A 14,331-nucleotide genomic window follows, 5' to 3' on the forward strand; every position below is an offset into this window, starting at 1 on the left:
TGAAAGCTGATTCAGATGCTGAGTTTTCCAGAACACATGCATGAATCCAGTGCCAGAAATCAGGAGGAAAAAACATACCAGGAAATTAATAAGACAAAAACATCCTTGTTGTTTCACTGCTGAGCAAACGAAAAGGAATGTATTTACATGCATTTACTGGAGGTTAAGACTAACTTGTTATTTAAGTATACTAGAATGTAGTGAGTGGGTTGGAAAGAAATACGCTGTTATATTGAAATTAGTACAGTTCTAACAGATAAAGGATGCTCGATTACCTTACTGAGGTCTCTATTATCCACAAGCCTTCTGCACAATAACGTATGCACATCTCTGTGCTATATTCTGTCTGCATCATCAGCCAGTTAAGAGGTGTTATTAAGAATATACCTTTTCATAACTTCTGATATGGGAATGGTTTAATTAGATTCTTAGTTGAATAACTGAAGTTCAGTGGCTACATTTTAGTTTACACTAATGTTAAGTTCTGCAATTGGAAAGGAAGGTCAAGTCAGTAGGGAAAGATTTTGTCAACACTAAAAACTTTTATGCTGATCTTCTATGATACTGTAGGAATTGTCCTTGATTTTATGTCATGTGTATGTCTTGGGTATGTTGAAGTCCTTTAATAACTTAATCTAGGTTAAACTTAAACCCTTTTTTATTGTATTTTTTTATTTTCAAGGTCTACCTGTCAAGTCTTCATTTCTGTGTAGCTAGAAGAGTTTTGACTTTATTCTTGAGAAAGGGAGAATAAGAGAAACAAAGTTGAGCTGAATTAAGCTTAGTCGGATTTAGGTCAACCAACATTAAAAGAGTTTAAAGTATGAAAAGGTAATTCCATGTTTTCTTGCTATTTTAGAAAAACAATTTAACACTAGTTCAAAAATAACAAAGGTATTATGAAAGTGTTATACTTGCCTTCTTTATCTTATGTTTTTGTGACAAATAGATTTTTTTCATTAAAAGAATTAGCTTTTGATTTAAACATTTAAGCTATTTAAGTAAAGCTCTTATTTACTATTACTTGTATGTTTTCTACAGAGGGGTGTTTTTCTACGAAGTTGTCTACAAATTTGAAATTCAGTATTTTACTGCAGAGAACACAATTTTTCTTCATCTAGCAATCTGTACCACCCCTATTTTTTTTAATCTTAAGATGTAATCTTACATACTTAAGGCATAGCTCCAACAGAACAGTGAGAAGCTGCTCTTCTGTTAACTTTGCATTCTGTCTTCTCTAGGTCTTAGTGAAATACTAAAGGTTCTTTACTTCTCATCGTCTGAAGATCTTGTTTTTCAGATAAGGCACTTGTACTTCCTAGTTTCTGACTTGCTACCAGTTTTGAGCGTGCTAAATAATCAAGAAAGGATAAGGTATAAAAACACACTTTGTTCAATTTGTAAAATACAATAACTTCAGATTACTATTTATATAGGTATGTCAAATTCAGTGTTGCTGGTAGAAAGGAAATCATGCACTTACAGGTTAAGAACAGATGGGAAGGCAACAAAGAGTTTCAGATAAAGGAGCAATAGAAGAATGCAGTTTCACAGCTCTGTTTTTGTGACGTCGATCAGTTTTTTTGTGCCTATTCCATTCATGGTATTAGTGCAAGTAACCTGTTCTGTAAGCTATCACTGATTTGTGCGTGATGTCTGTAGAATACCTAGGCTAGCATAGTCACCAAGGTCAAAGTACAAACTTCTGTAATGATCTACTATTACAAGCTTGCTATTTACAGTAAACTTTTTTTTTTTTTCTCTGAACAGATGTGTGATAAGCCTTTTACTATTTAAAATAGGGTAAGAGTAGCTGAAATGGAAGGCCATACTGAAAGGGGCTAACATCCTTCACGGACAAGAGTTTAAGTGAGGCTTTTTAACAAATTGCACTTAAACAGATTTGGTGAAATACTGATGGCAGAAGCATTGTTAAACAAGTAAGGTGAAGATAACATGGGAAATAGACAAGGCATGAGAATAGATTTTTAAATTTGGGGTAGTTACTATCAAAGTACAAAAAAGGTGCTGTTATTCTTACTTTTCTACACTTCTACTCACTTCCATTGTGCCAGATTATCTGTTTGGCATTTTGATCTACTTTTGAGAGAATTTTTATAGAGATAATATTTTGTTTCTTATATAGTGACATTTTAAGAGTAGATCTCTTTGTTCAGTTAGCACAAAATGAAGTGGAATTTGGATATTTAGGTATTCCTGTAATAGGATTAATAGCATGAATTATTTACTCCTCTAGCTTTTTCTTTAAGTACAGTACTCCTCAGAAGCTTGGTGCTCCAACCTTATGGAAAGGTCAGCTTATTTATCCATTTTTTTTTTATGGAGACTTTGCAATAATTTGGTAGCACTTTGAAGCAAACAGTCAGAAGGATGAGATCTCTGTTAAATCAGGAGCATTTAGATGGTCTCTTCCATATAAAGCAGAGTTAAGTAGCCCAGGTTGTAACAGCTGTGTGGTGCTTCTATGAGGCTGTTTTCTCAGGGCTGACGGTGAACCAAAGGTTGCAAAGGGAATGGAGAGGAGGTGGGGTGTCAGTGTGGGAGCGAAATGACAGCAATTACCCTTCCTTTGAAGGGATTCTGCAGATCCTGACCGTTTCTAAAGACAGAATTCTCAGTAAAAAGTTAATTGGCTGCTCAGTCGTGAGTTTGTGTAGTGGAACAGAAATCTTACACTTTATAAAACATCTACTTGTCCATGCAGACACGTCTTCTGTACTCCACAGTTCTAATGCTTCTGAATTTTTTTGAATAGGTCCAAGAAAACAAAGTAAGCTCAGGTGTGTAGGAGAGGCGAAACAAATGAGGGGAGACTAACACTCAGAGATGAGATATACAGATAAATCACATTAAAGACAAAAACTTTTAACTTTAAAGGGACGTTCTCAATATTGACAGTGTAAGGCTGCTTTGCAAGTGAAATACATCTCCCTAGTCTGTTTTTTCTAAAAGCTCTGACTGCAACAAAGATAAAAATCTCAAGTTTCTCAGCTGGATAACCAGTATCACAAAACATAATAAGCGTATTTTATTTGCAAATGTAGGTAAGCTGACACATGCATGCCACTTCTTCCCTCCTCTCTCCCCATACCTTCTCTATTCCTAGGCCAGAAGCATTCATATTTACAAGAATTACAGTGGTGATTCAGAGCATCAAAGGATTCAGAGACTATTACCCATGGATTCAGGGTAATAGGGGGAAGAGAAATATAATATATTCTAATCTCTCGTCAAACATGATTTGTTTTAGGCAGTGCTTTCAGATTGAATAAATGCATACAGCATTTGGAGACTAGACACTTTAAGTATATTGAATTCAAAAAATCAGGTGGCATTGTGTAGTGTAGGTGGCATTGTGTAGAATGCCATGTGCTTTAAAGAAGTGAGTAGAATGCCTCCTGGCTCAGTATGCTTCCAAGTAATTACTAAGAGCAGATCCTGCTGCTAATTTAAACAATCTAATTCAAACAACAAAACCATTGTCTAATTATACAGGGCCAGATTTTCTGGTTTAGTTTCCTAGCAAAGAGCTCTTCTTTGAGAAGCCTAGGATAGGATTTTCCCTCTTCTGCCTGTCCTGCAGGGTCTGGGAAGAAGAAGAAGATGTTCTTGGCTCACACAATGCATGCTGGGGTAGTGATGCAAGCTAATATGTCACGCCTAGTCTTCAACTAGTAAGTGCCAAAGTGTCTGATAATTGAGCTTGTGCTGCTTTTTGTTCAAAGATAGCAAAACATTTTACATTTGTATAAATACTAAAATTACTGAATTACTGAATACTGAAAATTACTGTTACTGAAACATGCACAGCAAGATGGCGTGTTATACTGTATTTCAAAGGAATAAATGAAGACCCAGAGCTGTAAGACTAACACAGCAAGAGTGAAATCTAACATAGTGTGGTAATGATGTGCAAACCAGTGGTCCTCTGTCTACTAGCCAGTTACTGTAACTGGACAGTAACAGCTTAATTTTATTTTTCACTCCTGATGATATAACAAATTTCCATATTTGGATAGAAGAGAGGTTACTGTCTGTAGCTTCTATTGTAAACCCAAATAGCATGAAGCTGTTTCTGATGTGAGGGTATTTGCAGGAAGATGTGGATTTTGCATCCAGGAAGAACAAGCAATTTTCTTCTAGTAATTCAAGAAATCTTTAGACGTAATAATAAAATTGATTTTTAGGAGATTTTCAGTATTCCCAGGTGAAAGTTGAATATGCATGCAGGCTCTATGGCATATGTTCATTATAATACTATAAATTTTCTTCTTACAAAATTAAATGTTTTCTTCTTATAAAATTAAATGTTTATAATTTTGATTTTATGCATTACAAATTTTAAATGTGGAAATAGAAAACTGAAGTATTCTATTCATACAAGTGAAGTCAGAATATTTTGATCTTATTAAAGCTACTTTATTTATTTTGAAAAGAGATTCCTGCTGAAGATGTATAACATTTGTTGAGGTGACATTTCCAGCTGGAAAAATGTGGATGGAAAATTTCACTCTAGATGTAGTTACAGTTGGCATTTCTTTAGTCCATGCAATTAAATTCAATCCCTCTGTAGGTGGTCGTAGTTGGTCTTAAAATCTGTGTGTGCATGTGAATTAGGGACAAAACATAAAGGAATTGTGTTAATACATATGTCATGGTGAGAAAAAACATGCGAAAATATTGCTCTGTATTAAATGGTCCCCGTTTGGTCTGGTCTATGAACATGTCGAATGTCACTAAAAGGGACTAATAATAAATTTACTTAATCGTGATTTGTTCCCTTAACCTCGCTCACATTATCCTCAATGCCAAGGATGGATGTAAGTAATTTTGAGAACTGAGTTATATGCCTGATCATACAAAATCCTTTGCATCATGAAAAGAGGTGGGAATCACTGATGTTTAACATAGACAGTAGGTAGTAGTTCTGCTCTCATTCATACCTGAAATGCAAGTTGACATAGTTTTGAATTTACTTCTGCAATATTGAATGTTCTGTTTGCTTCTGAATTAATCAAAGACAGAGCTATTAAGAATTTTTAGTTCTTGGACAGTATTATGCATCTCTACTGTGTTTTCAGAAAGAAGAACCTAGTTATGTGGTGGAAAAGTGAATGTCCTTTGGGCTCAGACTGTTTTCCAGTTCACATCTATGTTAATTCCTTACCTCTTTGTCTCAAACTCCCAATCACTTGGGATAAATCTAGAAAACTAAAACTTTGGTTTTTAAACATTTCTCTCACAAGATGGCAGCATTGCTTCAGGGAATAAAATTGCTTTCGCTGTTTAGGATGTCTTGCAGTTTTTAATACTTCCCTTTTATACCATATGTGGGAGAAACTGTGACAGGTGTATTCATCTGCGTTAACTGAATTTACATAGCAACATCGGTCACAAGGTTGGATGAGTTTCATTCCCTTGCTGCTATATTTGCAGGCTTTGTGGTGAAAGTAAGTTATTGGAGGACTATAATGGGTTTTGTTTTTTATTGAAACTGTATCATTTTGATTCTTTGTCATTATTAAAGTGTCTCTAGTTAACACTGTTGTTACATTTCTGAGAGTTTAGCTCTACATGAACCTGGAATTCAATTACTTCAATTGCACTAAGCAGAAATATTTTACAGGAATTCTGACTTGGGATTCACATATATTTCCCTTCCTGTCCACTGAGTGCTTTTATTCTTTCAGGACTTGATCCTACTTTTGGATGTCAATGGCTCAATAGGGTAAGTCCTGTAAAGGAGACATGGACAGCAAATAAGAGGAAAATAAAGTCATTTTTTAATCTTTCATTTTGTTCCCTACATAAATAATCAGGAATGATGAAAGAGCTGCATTTTGAACCATTAGAGGCATTCATCTCAGGGCAATCCCTTTACTTGATTTTAGGGCAGCACTGGTAGACTTCTAAAGGAATTAGGTCTAGTTTATTTCTGATTCTTAAAAAGGTCTACTAAATGGACTCCCTTTTTACTCCCTATGGAGTAAAAAGCTGGGACGTACAGGAATTCTCACTGCGCTATCTTGGATGCAGTTGAGCTGCCCAATATAAATTTTTTTCTTTAACCATCATTTTGCTTGTGATTCTGATTTCACAGCACAAGTTGATAGCTGAAGGATAATATTTTCTAATTCATATGGCAATTTTATACCTCTGTTCAGATATTCCACCTGGCAAAAATGCTAACAAGACAATTTTCATTTTTAAATCAGGAAAGCATTTTCCATGATTGCCTGGAGAAATATCTTTTCTACTTAAAGAACTGAAGGAAATATACTTTGCTATTTTGAGTAGCAACATTCATTATTTTAAGGAAATATTGGGTGGTATGTTAGAGCACTTTAACAAAAAATATTTTAAGTCTTGTATTTTCCTTTTCTTGGAGACTCTGCTGAGGACAAAAAGTAAGCTTGCCTTTCTTTCCACTTTTTCATCCAACATTTAATATATATGTGTTTTACTTAGAGGAGGTCACTTTGCTTACACTTCGAGGACTAAGGTATGATTACTCTGCAAATGTAATGTTTTATGAACAGCCCAAGTTCTTCAACCTTATGTTTACAGAGATTAAAATTATTATTTTTATACTTTCCCAAACTGCAATGTATAAACTGTATATTTAGTTTCTTCTTTAAAGTACGTAGAATTTTTTATTGGTGCAGTTCAGCTGATTTCCAGTACACCTTCCAAACACAGACTTAGCATTAGCATTATTTACTTTCATGGCTTTGAACCCAAATATCTAAGATTTCTGAGGTAGGAAAGACACGGATGTAAATGATATTAAGAGAATGAAGTCAGACCCTTGTGTGATAAAGGATGCTGAATTCTGCTTTTTTCCTTCATACCTCAGCATAGAGTCTAAGTAAACAGAAGAAATACATGATAGTATCATTTGTTGAGAGAGGCTGGTGTCTTTACCTTTACAACATCTCAGAAAATATGCTAGTTACACTGAACTGGAACACATTGACAATAAGGTGTGTGATAGCTTCTGAAAGGTAGGTTCAAACACTGGAAGTTGTTTTGGTTCCTCTGGGTCAGCACACCTCCATCAGTCCAGCTCTATTTCTTTGAAGAGAACATGAATCTAGCCTCCTGGTCACATGAAGTCTGTGATACTCTTCTCCATGAGCACTCTGCTGATTGCTCCCTCACTCATCCTGGCAGTGGAACAAGTCTGGACTTAACTGCTTACAAAGGAAATTGAAAGGCATTCTGCTTTAAAGAGGAAGATCACTCTAGGGGTAGTCTGTAGCAGATAAATGAGAAATTTTGTTGAAGCAAACTAAATAACTGAGGTTATTGGTGATGCAGTGCAGTATTGATCACAAATTCAAATCTAACCCACACTGTTACAAGTTAGTGTAATTTAGTATTCTGTGTGAGATTAGTTTCTCCACTTTTGAGTGGATGAGAATTCTCCTTATAAATGGGTCTCACTGATCTAATCAGCAGTCATCATATGTGTGGTCCTTTGTTTTAGAATTATTTATGAACATGTTTAAGTTAGTTTATTTTTAAAAAAGCATTTAAAATGTGTTTAGCTTTTACTATGTGTTTCAGAGCTACTTAAAGGCACTCCTGAAAGACACTGGTGAATGAGTACTTCTAACCTTTACAGTGACACTTGTAAAACAAAAACAAAACACTTCTATGAGTTAGTTTTTATCATTTGTGTTAATCCCATAAGCATTTGTTTACCTGACCGACAAACAGATGGAAGACTTTATTTTTAAGGTCTCTAAGGTCAGTACTTTTCACACATGCTAATGCAAAGCACAAAGACAAAATAGATCATGTTCCCTCCAAGTCTTATCAACACATAATAGAAAAGCATGTAGGAAAAAGCAATGTACATCTCAAATGGATTATTGAAGTGCTGACAATTTTATTCTCACTTTAGTGTGGCCTGTTTATTTGCAATCCTAGAATAAAATTCATCCAGGTCTGTATTATACATTCTTCATAGTGTAGTTTTGTGTTTTACCACTCTTGAAAGCCTTGTTGATTGACTAAAAGTTATTAGAAGTAACATACAGAGGATGACAGTCATCCCCATTTTCAGTACCTCACTTCAGTCCTGAAGGAATTTACAAAGATGCTGTTGAATATAACCAGACTACTCTTCCTACTCAGTATTAGAGACAGTAAAATATTCTGCTTCAAATTCACATCCTATTTTACTTCTCTGTGATTTAAGGATTTATGTTGACACTACAAAGATAAGCAGAGATGAACATTTAAATTAGATTGGTTCATATCCTAACAAAGGTTCATCAGTAGAAAATAGTTTCTTGAAAAGCATGCATTATGTTGTAATGTTCATAAAAATGCTTTTCACTATCTGAGTATTGCTCAAAATTACTGGCTGGATCTGCATTTGGCTTCTGTTTTATTGCAAATAAGATGTAATAGAACCCTAACTTGTGATCAAAGCTCCTGACCATTATATAATGTGAATGTCTCAAAAGACATCTTACTCAGAAATCGGTAACTAGACATTTGGCCAAAATGTCATTAATATTTTTTGTCAAAAACCTAATGAGAGGAACATATCGCGTATTGTTAATTACAATGTTTCTATTACTAAAGGAAAGGATTTATTATTACCTTTGAGGCAGATTCTACTTTCTGCTACAACAGACGTGGAGTAAATTTAAAGCAAGAAAGGAAGGGTAAACACGAGGTATTGGTTGGAAAGATTTCATATTGGCATGTTTGAAATTAGCATTTGATTTCATTTGATGTGTGTATAAATTTGTGAGTGGTATAATATGTAGTAACTACAATGCATATTAACTAGTCCTAAGCATTACCTTTTATATTGGCTTACCTGGAAAGTAGCAAGATAAATCATTTTCATGCTTTCTGCACTACTGCTAACAAAAATTTGGTGATTTTCCATTATTTGGATGGACATATCAACTTGACAGGTGAAAGATTGTAGATGGGTTCAGTTGCATAGTTGAAGATGTATAAAAGAAGGAAAAATATTAACTCTGAATAACAGTAAATTGGGAGATACTGGAGAAAAAGCTGAAGGGCCTTAGAATGTAAAAAACAAAATGAAAAATCATAAAGAAGTTTGCAGATAAAAATGAAACCAGGAGAAAGGACAAAGGCCTCATGATATCTACATGAATCATGAATAATGGCAAGACTGGATAGAATATTTAGGGATATGTGATTGGAGAAAAAAAAGTTCTTTGAGAATATTGGGAGGCTGTCACGTATGTGGGCAGAGGAATAAAACAGGAGGATTTAGGCAGTGTTCAGTTTTTAAAATGGAAACTTAACTGAGAGAAGTCTTAACAGCCCAGAATTCATATAGGCCATATAAGTAGGACTTCATACAGTCCTAACAAGCAGCAGATCATTTTGCTCAGTTTATCTGCAGGCCTATGTGGAAATAACATATTTAAGAATCACAGGAGCTTTTTCAGCAGATTTGAAGCAGGAATAGAAGTTGGACATTTGAATGCAATGGTTTAATTGTTTATGGTAGGGTTTGCAGAAATCCTAAATTATAAATACCTGACACTGAAAGATACTTGCAGTGAATTTTCTTGTCAATGTTAAAATTAAAATAAAGCATCTGACAGTATTGTAATTCTTAAGCTGAATTAGGCTGAAAAAAAGAATGTCTTAAAATATTCTGGGGGCAGTTATTTTTGTTTCTCTCCCGATTTTATCCCTGTGCAGTAATAAAAGCTGAAAAGCAGAAATGACTTCTAGTATTTGCACCAGAAGTAGTGAGCAGAAGGTGCACATAGAAGGAACTGTCAGAATAGAGAAGGCTATTTGCTTCCTGCCCTGAGTACGGAAGGCTATATTAGTTAGCCTCCACCATTATTAATAACAAGCTTAAGTGGACTGATTAGTCAAAAATAAAGGGCAAAAGGGCAGCTATTCAGTGGCAAAGAGAGTATCAGAAATAAAGGCTGGAGGGAAATGAGGAGAACAGTTTGGAATAGAAGAAACGGTAGCTACATGGCACATGAACTGTTAAGGAATGCTAAAATAGAAAATAGGGGTAAGACGCAACATGATGGGAATGTGAATCAGAAAATTGGTGGGCATGGAAAGAATAAAAACAGAATGGTCATGGAACAGTGACTGTGAATGAAAAGTAAATGCAAAGGAGTTAAAGCATGAAAGGAAGAGAATAAGAATCTCTTATGTAAGAATAAACGATGTTATGCTCTGTGTGATCCCCAAAAGGATTGTCATAGGGTATGGTCTGTGGTGTCTCAAGGAAATCAATCCTTCCTGCCTACTCAAAGGAAAGCCCACTAGGATTTCACGTAAGACATCTCCGGCTAAAGTAGAAAAAGCCAGATAAATCCAAATTGCCCATGGATTAAGAGAAGCACCTGTAATAACGTGCTGTCAAACAGTTCCAGACTGCATTCTTTCCTGTGTACGTTTGTAGATACCACTTCTGCTTCTGGCATCTTCCCCTGCTGTATTTTGATTTCCAGGGAACCCGTTCCTGCAGGGTAGCTGTAGGAGGGCCTGTGTTTTTCTCCAGCACTTACCTTGGTTTAGTTATGGTTAGCTCCTCTGGTCTGCTGTCCTAGCTCACATCCTCAGCTGTTTTGGAACTGACCTGCTGGTAAGTGTGTCTCAAGTACCCAACCACATGGCTGTGTGTGCTTGGAAAGGGAGAGAAGAGGTTGGGTGGTTTTTAATGCAGAGTGGAATTGGCATAGAGAGCAGCAGTTCTGACACAAACGGAACATGTCCTTCTGTTTCAGTTTTTCAACTACGATTAGCATATTTAAGGTAATGTTATTAAATTATTATAACGAAAGCAAGAAGTGTGCTCTGAAGGCTTCTGTGCAAGAATTCTGCTGCAGGTGCAGGGACAGCCTTTGTACTGCCAGTGTCAGAGCAGGAAGAAATGGAGCTGTGTACAGCTGATGGATGTTGATGCGTGACCTTGATACTTGCATTGCCAACAATGAAAGTTTGCAGGCAGCATATTGTATTGAGAATGTTTGAAGTAAGATTGGAAGAACAATCTACTGAGAAACGGAAAACTTGGCTGTATTGTAATATAAACAAGCGCTAACACCTGGTGTGTGACTAAAGACTGTGTTGTGTTTTTTTTTTTTGGAAGATAAACTCTCCTCAGACATCCAATATCTGAAATAACTTTTGGTATAATAGATCACAGTAGGCAAATGCTCTGTCTTTTGTTTACATTTTTGAGAGACATTGCTCAAAAGTATTAGGTGTATAAAACAATATAGGTTTGTAGCAGTCTATTTAACGTGCAAATCCCTAGCCCAAAAATGAAGTGTTGTAAGACCATAGTACCTTTTATAATATCTCTTGAATGAGTAACATGTAGTGGTGCAAGTTGTATATGGCTCAGATTACCAGCGGAAACCTGCAATACCTTATGTCATGATATATGCATATAATAAACTGAAATTCTGTTTTAATGCTGATATGTAGAGTTGAGTAACAATGAGAGTCGTGGCATAAGACACCTGATATTTATATTAAATATAAAGTAGTATTTTAACCATTTAATGTTTCTGGAGACAGTTTCCATGAGCGTTCAATGTTACTCTGTTAGCTGAGCTCTGAAACATGTTATTTATGTGATATGTAGTTCAGATTTGTGCCATTTTTTTGGAAATATACCTCCTAATTGACCAACCAGAAATTCAGTGCTGAAATCAAAATTAAAGCTAGTTATTTCGAACTTGTGATGAAAAATAAGAACTTTGCAGGCTATATTCTGTTTTCGTGGTAAGCATTTGAAATAAACATTGAAGGTGCAGTGAAGGCAACGCTATGTGGATTACATCAAGAATTTAGATTCCTGACTGTGGAGATGGTAACTTAAAACACAGATCATGTGAATAGTTTTGTTTTGGCTCAGACCAGCTGCAGATGTAACATTAAATATTGCATTGTTTAAACAGGCTAAAACCAGAGCTTTGCTGATTATGAGTTGTGATGATTCTGGTGCGCTTGCTGAAATAAGTTATTTTTGGCAGGAAAGAAAGAAGATAGGACTTGGGATCTCTGCTGAGAAGCTATTTTTGTTTGTTTAGGGAATAGGAAATTGAAAGCAATATTGCAACTCAGGATAAATCTAGCATAAAAGAGCAAAGATAAAAACTGAGATCAAACTGACCTCTCTTCAGGAGAAGAAATTGGGCTGATGGAAGAGATTATTTTGTTTGAAAGAGATCATAGCAATGCTTGCTTTTGTTTTTGATTGGATTGTAATCTAGTAAAGGCAACCAGTAAGATCTTCGGGGGAAGTTTTGTTGAGCTCTCAAGTATAACTTCTTGTACATTCTGAGGTCACTTCTTAAAGCACTGTTCAAGGTCACATTTACAGCCATGTCACCTGGTTTTTGAAGCCGTGTGTGAAATTTTTATAGTAATGAAATGTCTGTTGTTAATTTAAAATACAATGATAATTTGTATAGATTTCCAGTATTCTTTGCTATTGACTGATCTTAAACCAATCCATTAGTAAGGATGAAGTAAGCTGTGATTACGTGATTTTATGTGATGCTGTTTCAGCATTGGTACCAAATGTGTAACCAGTGGAGGACTGAAGTTATGAAATGAACTTTCATAAGTAAGTAGAGCAAAAGGCTCGGAAATGTAGCATTTGAAAGTGGATCTTGACAAATTCAGGAGAGATATGTATCGCTAGCTAGGATGTTCTTGAATATTGTAAATGGTTTGGAAAGAGTTGTTAGAGTAAATGTCTTTTGTTTCTAATCAATTATCTGTTAGTAGAGGATTGCCACTACTTATGTGGAGAGTTGAAGAAGTATTCTTTCCTCTGTCTCTCCCTCATGCATTTTTATTTTTGCATAATTATGTTTAATTTCTTTGCTTCATCTTCACTGGGAACTATAGAGGGGAGACTGAACAACTCTGTTGTTGTTCCTAGATGACTTTTTCAGGATGCTGTTTGTTTTCCTTCCATGCTTGGCAATGCCATCTGGCTTGCAGTCCTCAGATTTGAGGGGCGTAAGGAAATCTCTTCCCATTCTCTTTTCTTGTTTAGGCTGGCAGAGAATGTTGGATTTTGATATTTTTCTGTGTTGTTTTGTTTTAAGTTCAGTTCCTGGGCTCAGTTCATCTATTTCACTGTAACTCCTTGACAGTGCACAACCTGTAGTGCTGCTAAATGTCCTTGCTCCTTATTTCTGTTTTATGTCTGAAGGTATTTTTCGTCTTTTATGCTAAAGATATACTTTCTAAACTGTGAGTTTCTTTCAACTGTTATGGATGAATGGGTAGAATTGGCGTTAGTGTTAAATATCTTTTCATTCAATATCCACTATATGTGTTTAGGACTTGAGGGAAAACTCAACTCAGTGATCGAGGTAGTCCCTCTCATCATTAACACCCGTTTTCTGCTAGATCTCTCTCCTGCAGTCATACAAGCAGCAAAACCAATATTGTGCTTTAATCCTGGATGCTTTAAAAATTTGGCTTCCAAATTTTTGAGTAATTTCTATGTTGTGCAAAAGTTCAGACTGTACACCCTCAATCTATATTATGTGACTGCACCAGTAATACCACCATACTGTTTAAAGCCAGATGTCCCAGCAAAGGAACTACAGTTCCAGGGAGAAAATGCATGAGGATCAGTGATCTTGAAACTATTGCAAAAAGGCTTTCAAAATCTAATAATCCTAACACTTTTACTTTTCAGGAAGATCAAAGCCCTCCTAGCATTTCAAATACCTTTCACTTTAGAAAGTGAAGATTAATATGTAAATGTCAAGGATTTGAGTTAATTGAATATGAATTACTTTCTGAATATGCTACTGTTAAGTGTTTGAACACTAAGGACATTGAACTTTCCGTAACTGATTAACAATTGGTTCATTAATTAAAACTAGAGATTGCATGACTGTTGATGAACACAGGATGTTTTCAGATGCACAAAAGTATGCAATTTTTGAACCTGTTTTATTGCTTTCATTTTTGATGGTGTGGTATAGAAATATGTGGTATCACAGAAATGTTTTCCTTGTAATAAATGACTGCATCAAAACTATAAGGTAAAGCTGAAAGATAAATATAGATTCAGAGCAAGAAGAGGCTCATCTGAGAAAATGTGTAGCAGATGTTTAATGGATGCTGTGATGTGACAGCTGTTTTTCTTAATTTTTCAGTATATATAAATACAATAACATATGTTGTATCAGGTAAGGATAAAATGTTTGTGCTGTACAGCTGTCCTTGCTGAAGGATAGCCTTTATCTCATATAATTGTATTTACAGTTGTATTACAATAGAGCTATCTACTAA

General features: G+C 35.4%; 1 protein-coding gene across 1 annotated transcript in view; it reads left to right on the plus strand.

Moving 5' to 3' along the window:
- The window catches only part of LOC310901058 (uncharacterized protein), a 62,142-nt gene that overhangs the window by 11,780 nt on the left and 36,031 nt on the right, over window positions 1–14,331 (plus strand). The window contains exon 4 of the mRNA XM_083840033.1: window positions 1–14,331. This exon is cut by the window's right edge and continues 36,031 nt beyond it. Within this exon, the coding sequence (XP_083696159.1) occupies window positions 1–44 (44 nt within the window). The 3' untranslated portion in view covers window positions 45–14,331.

This window comes from Anser anser (assembly GCF_964211835.1).
Source record: "Anser anser genome assembly, chromosome: 5".
In the NCBI taxonomy this organism is placed as follows: Eukaryota; Metazoa; Chordata; class Aves; order Anseriformes; family Anatidae; genus Anser; species Anser anser.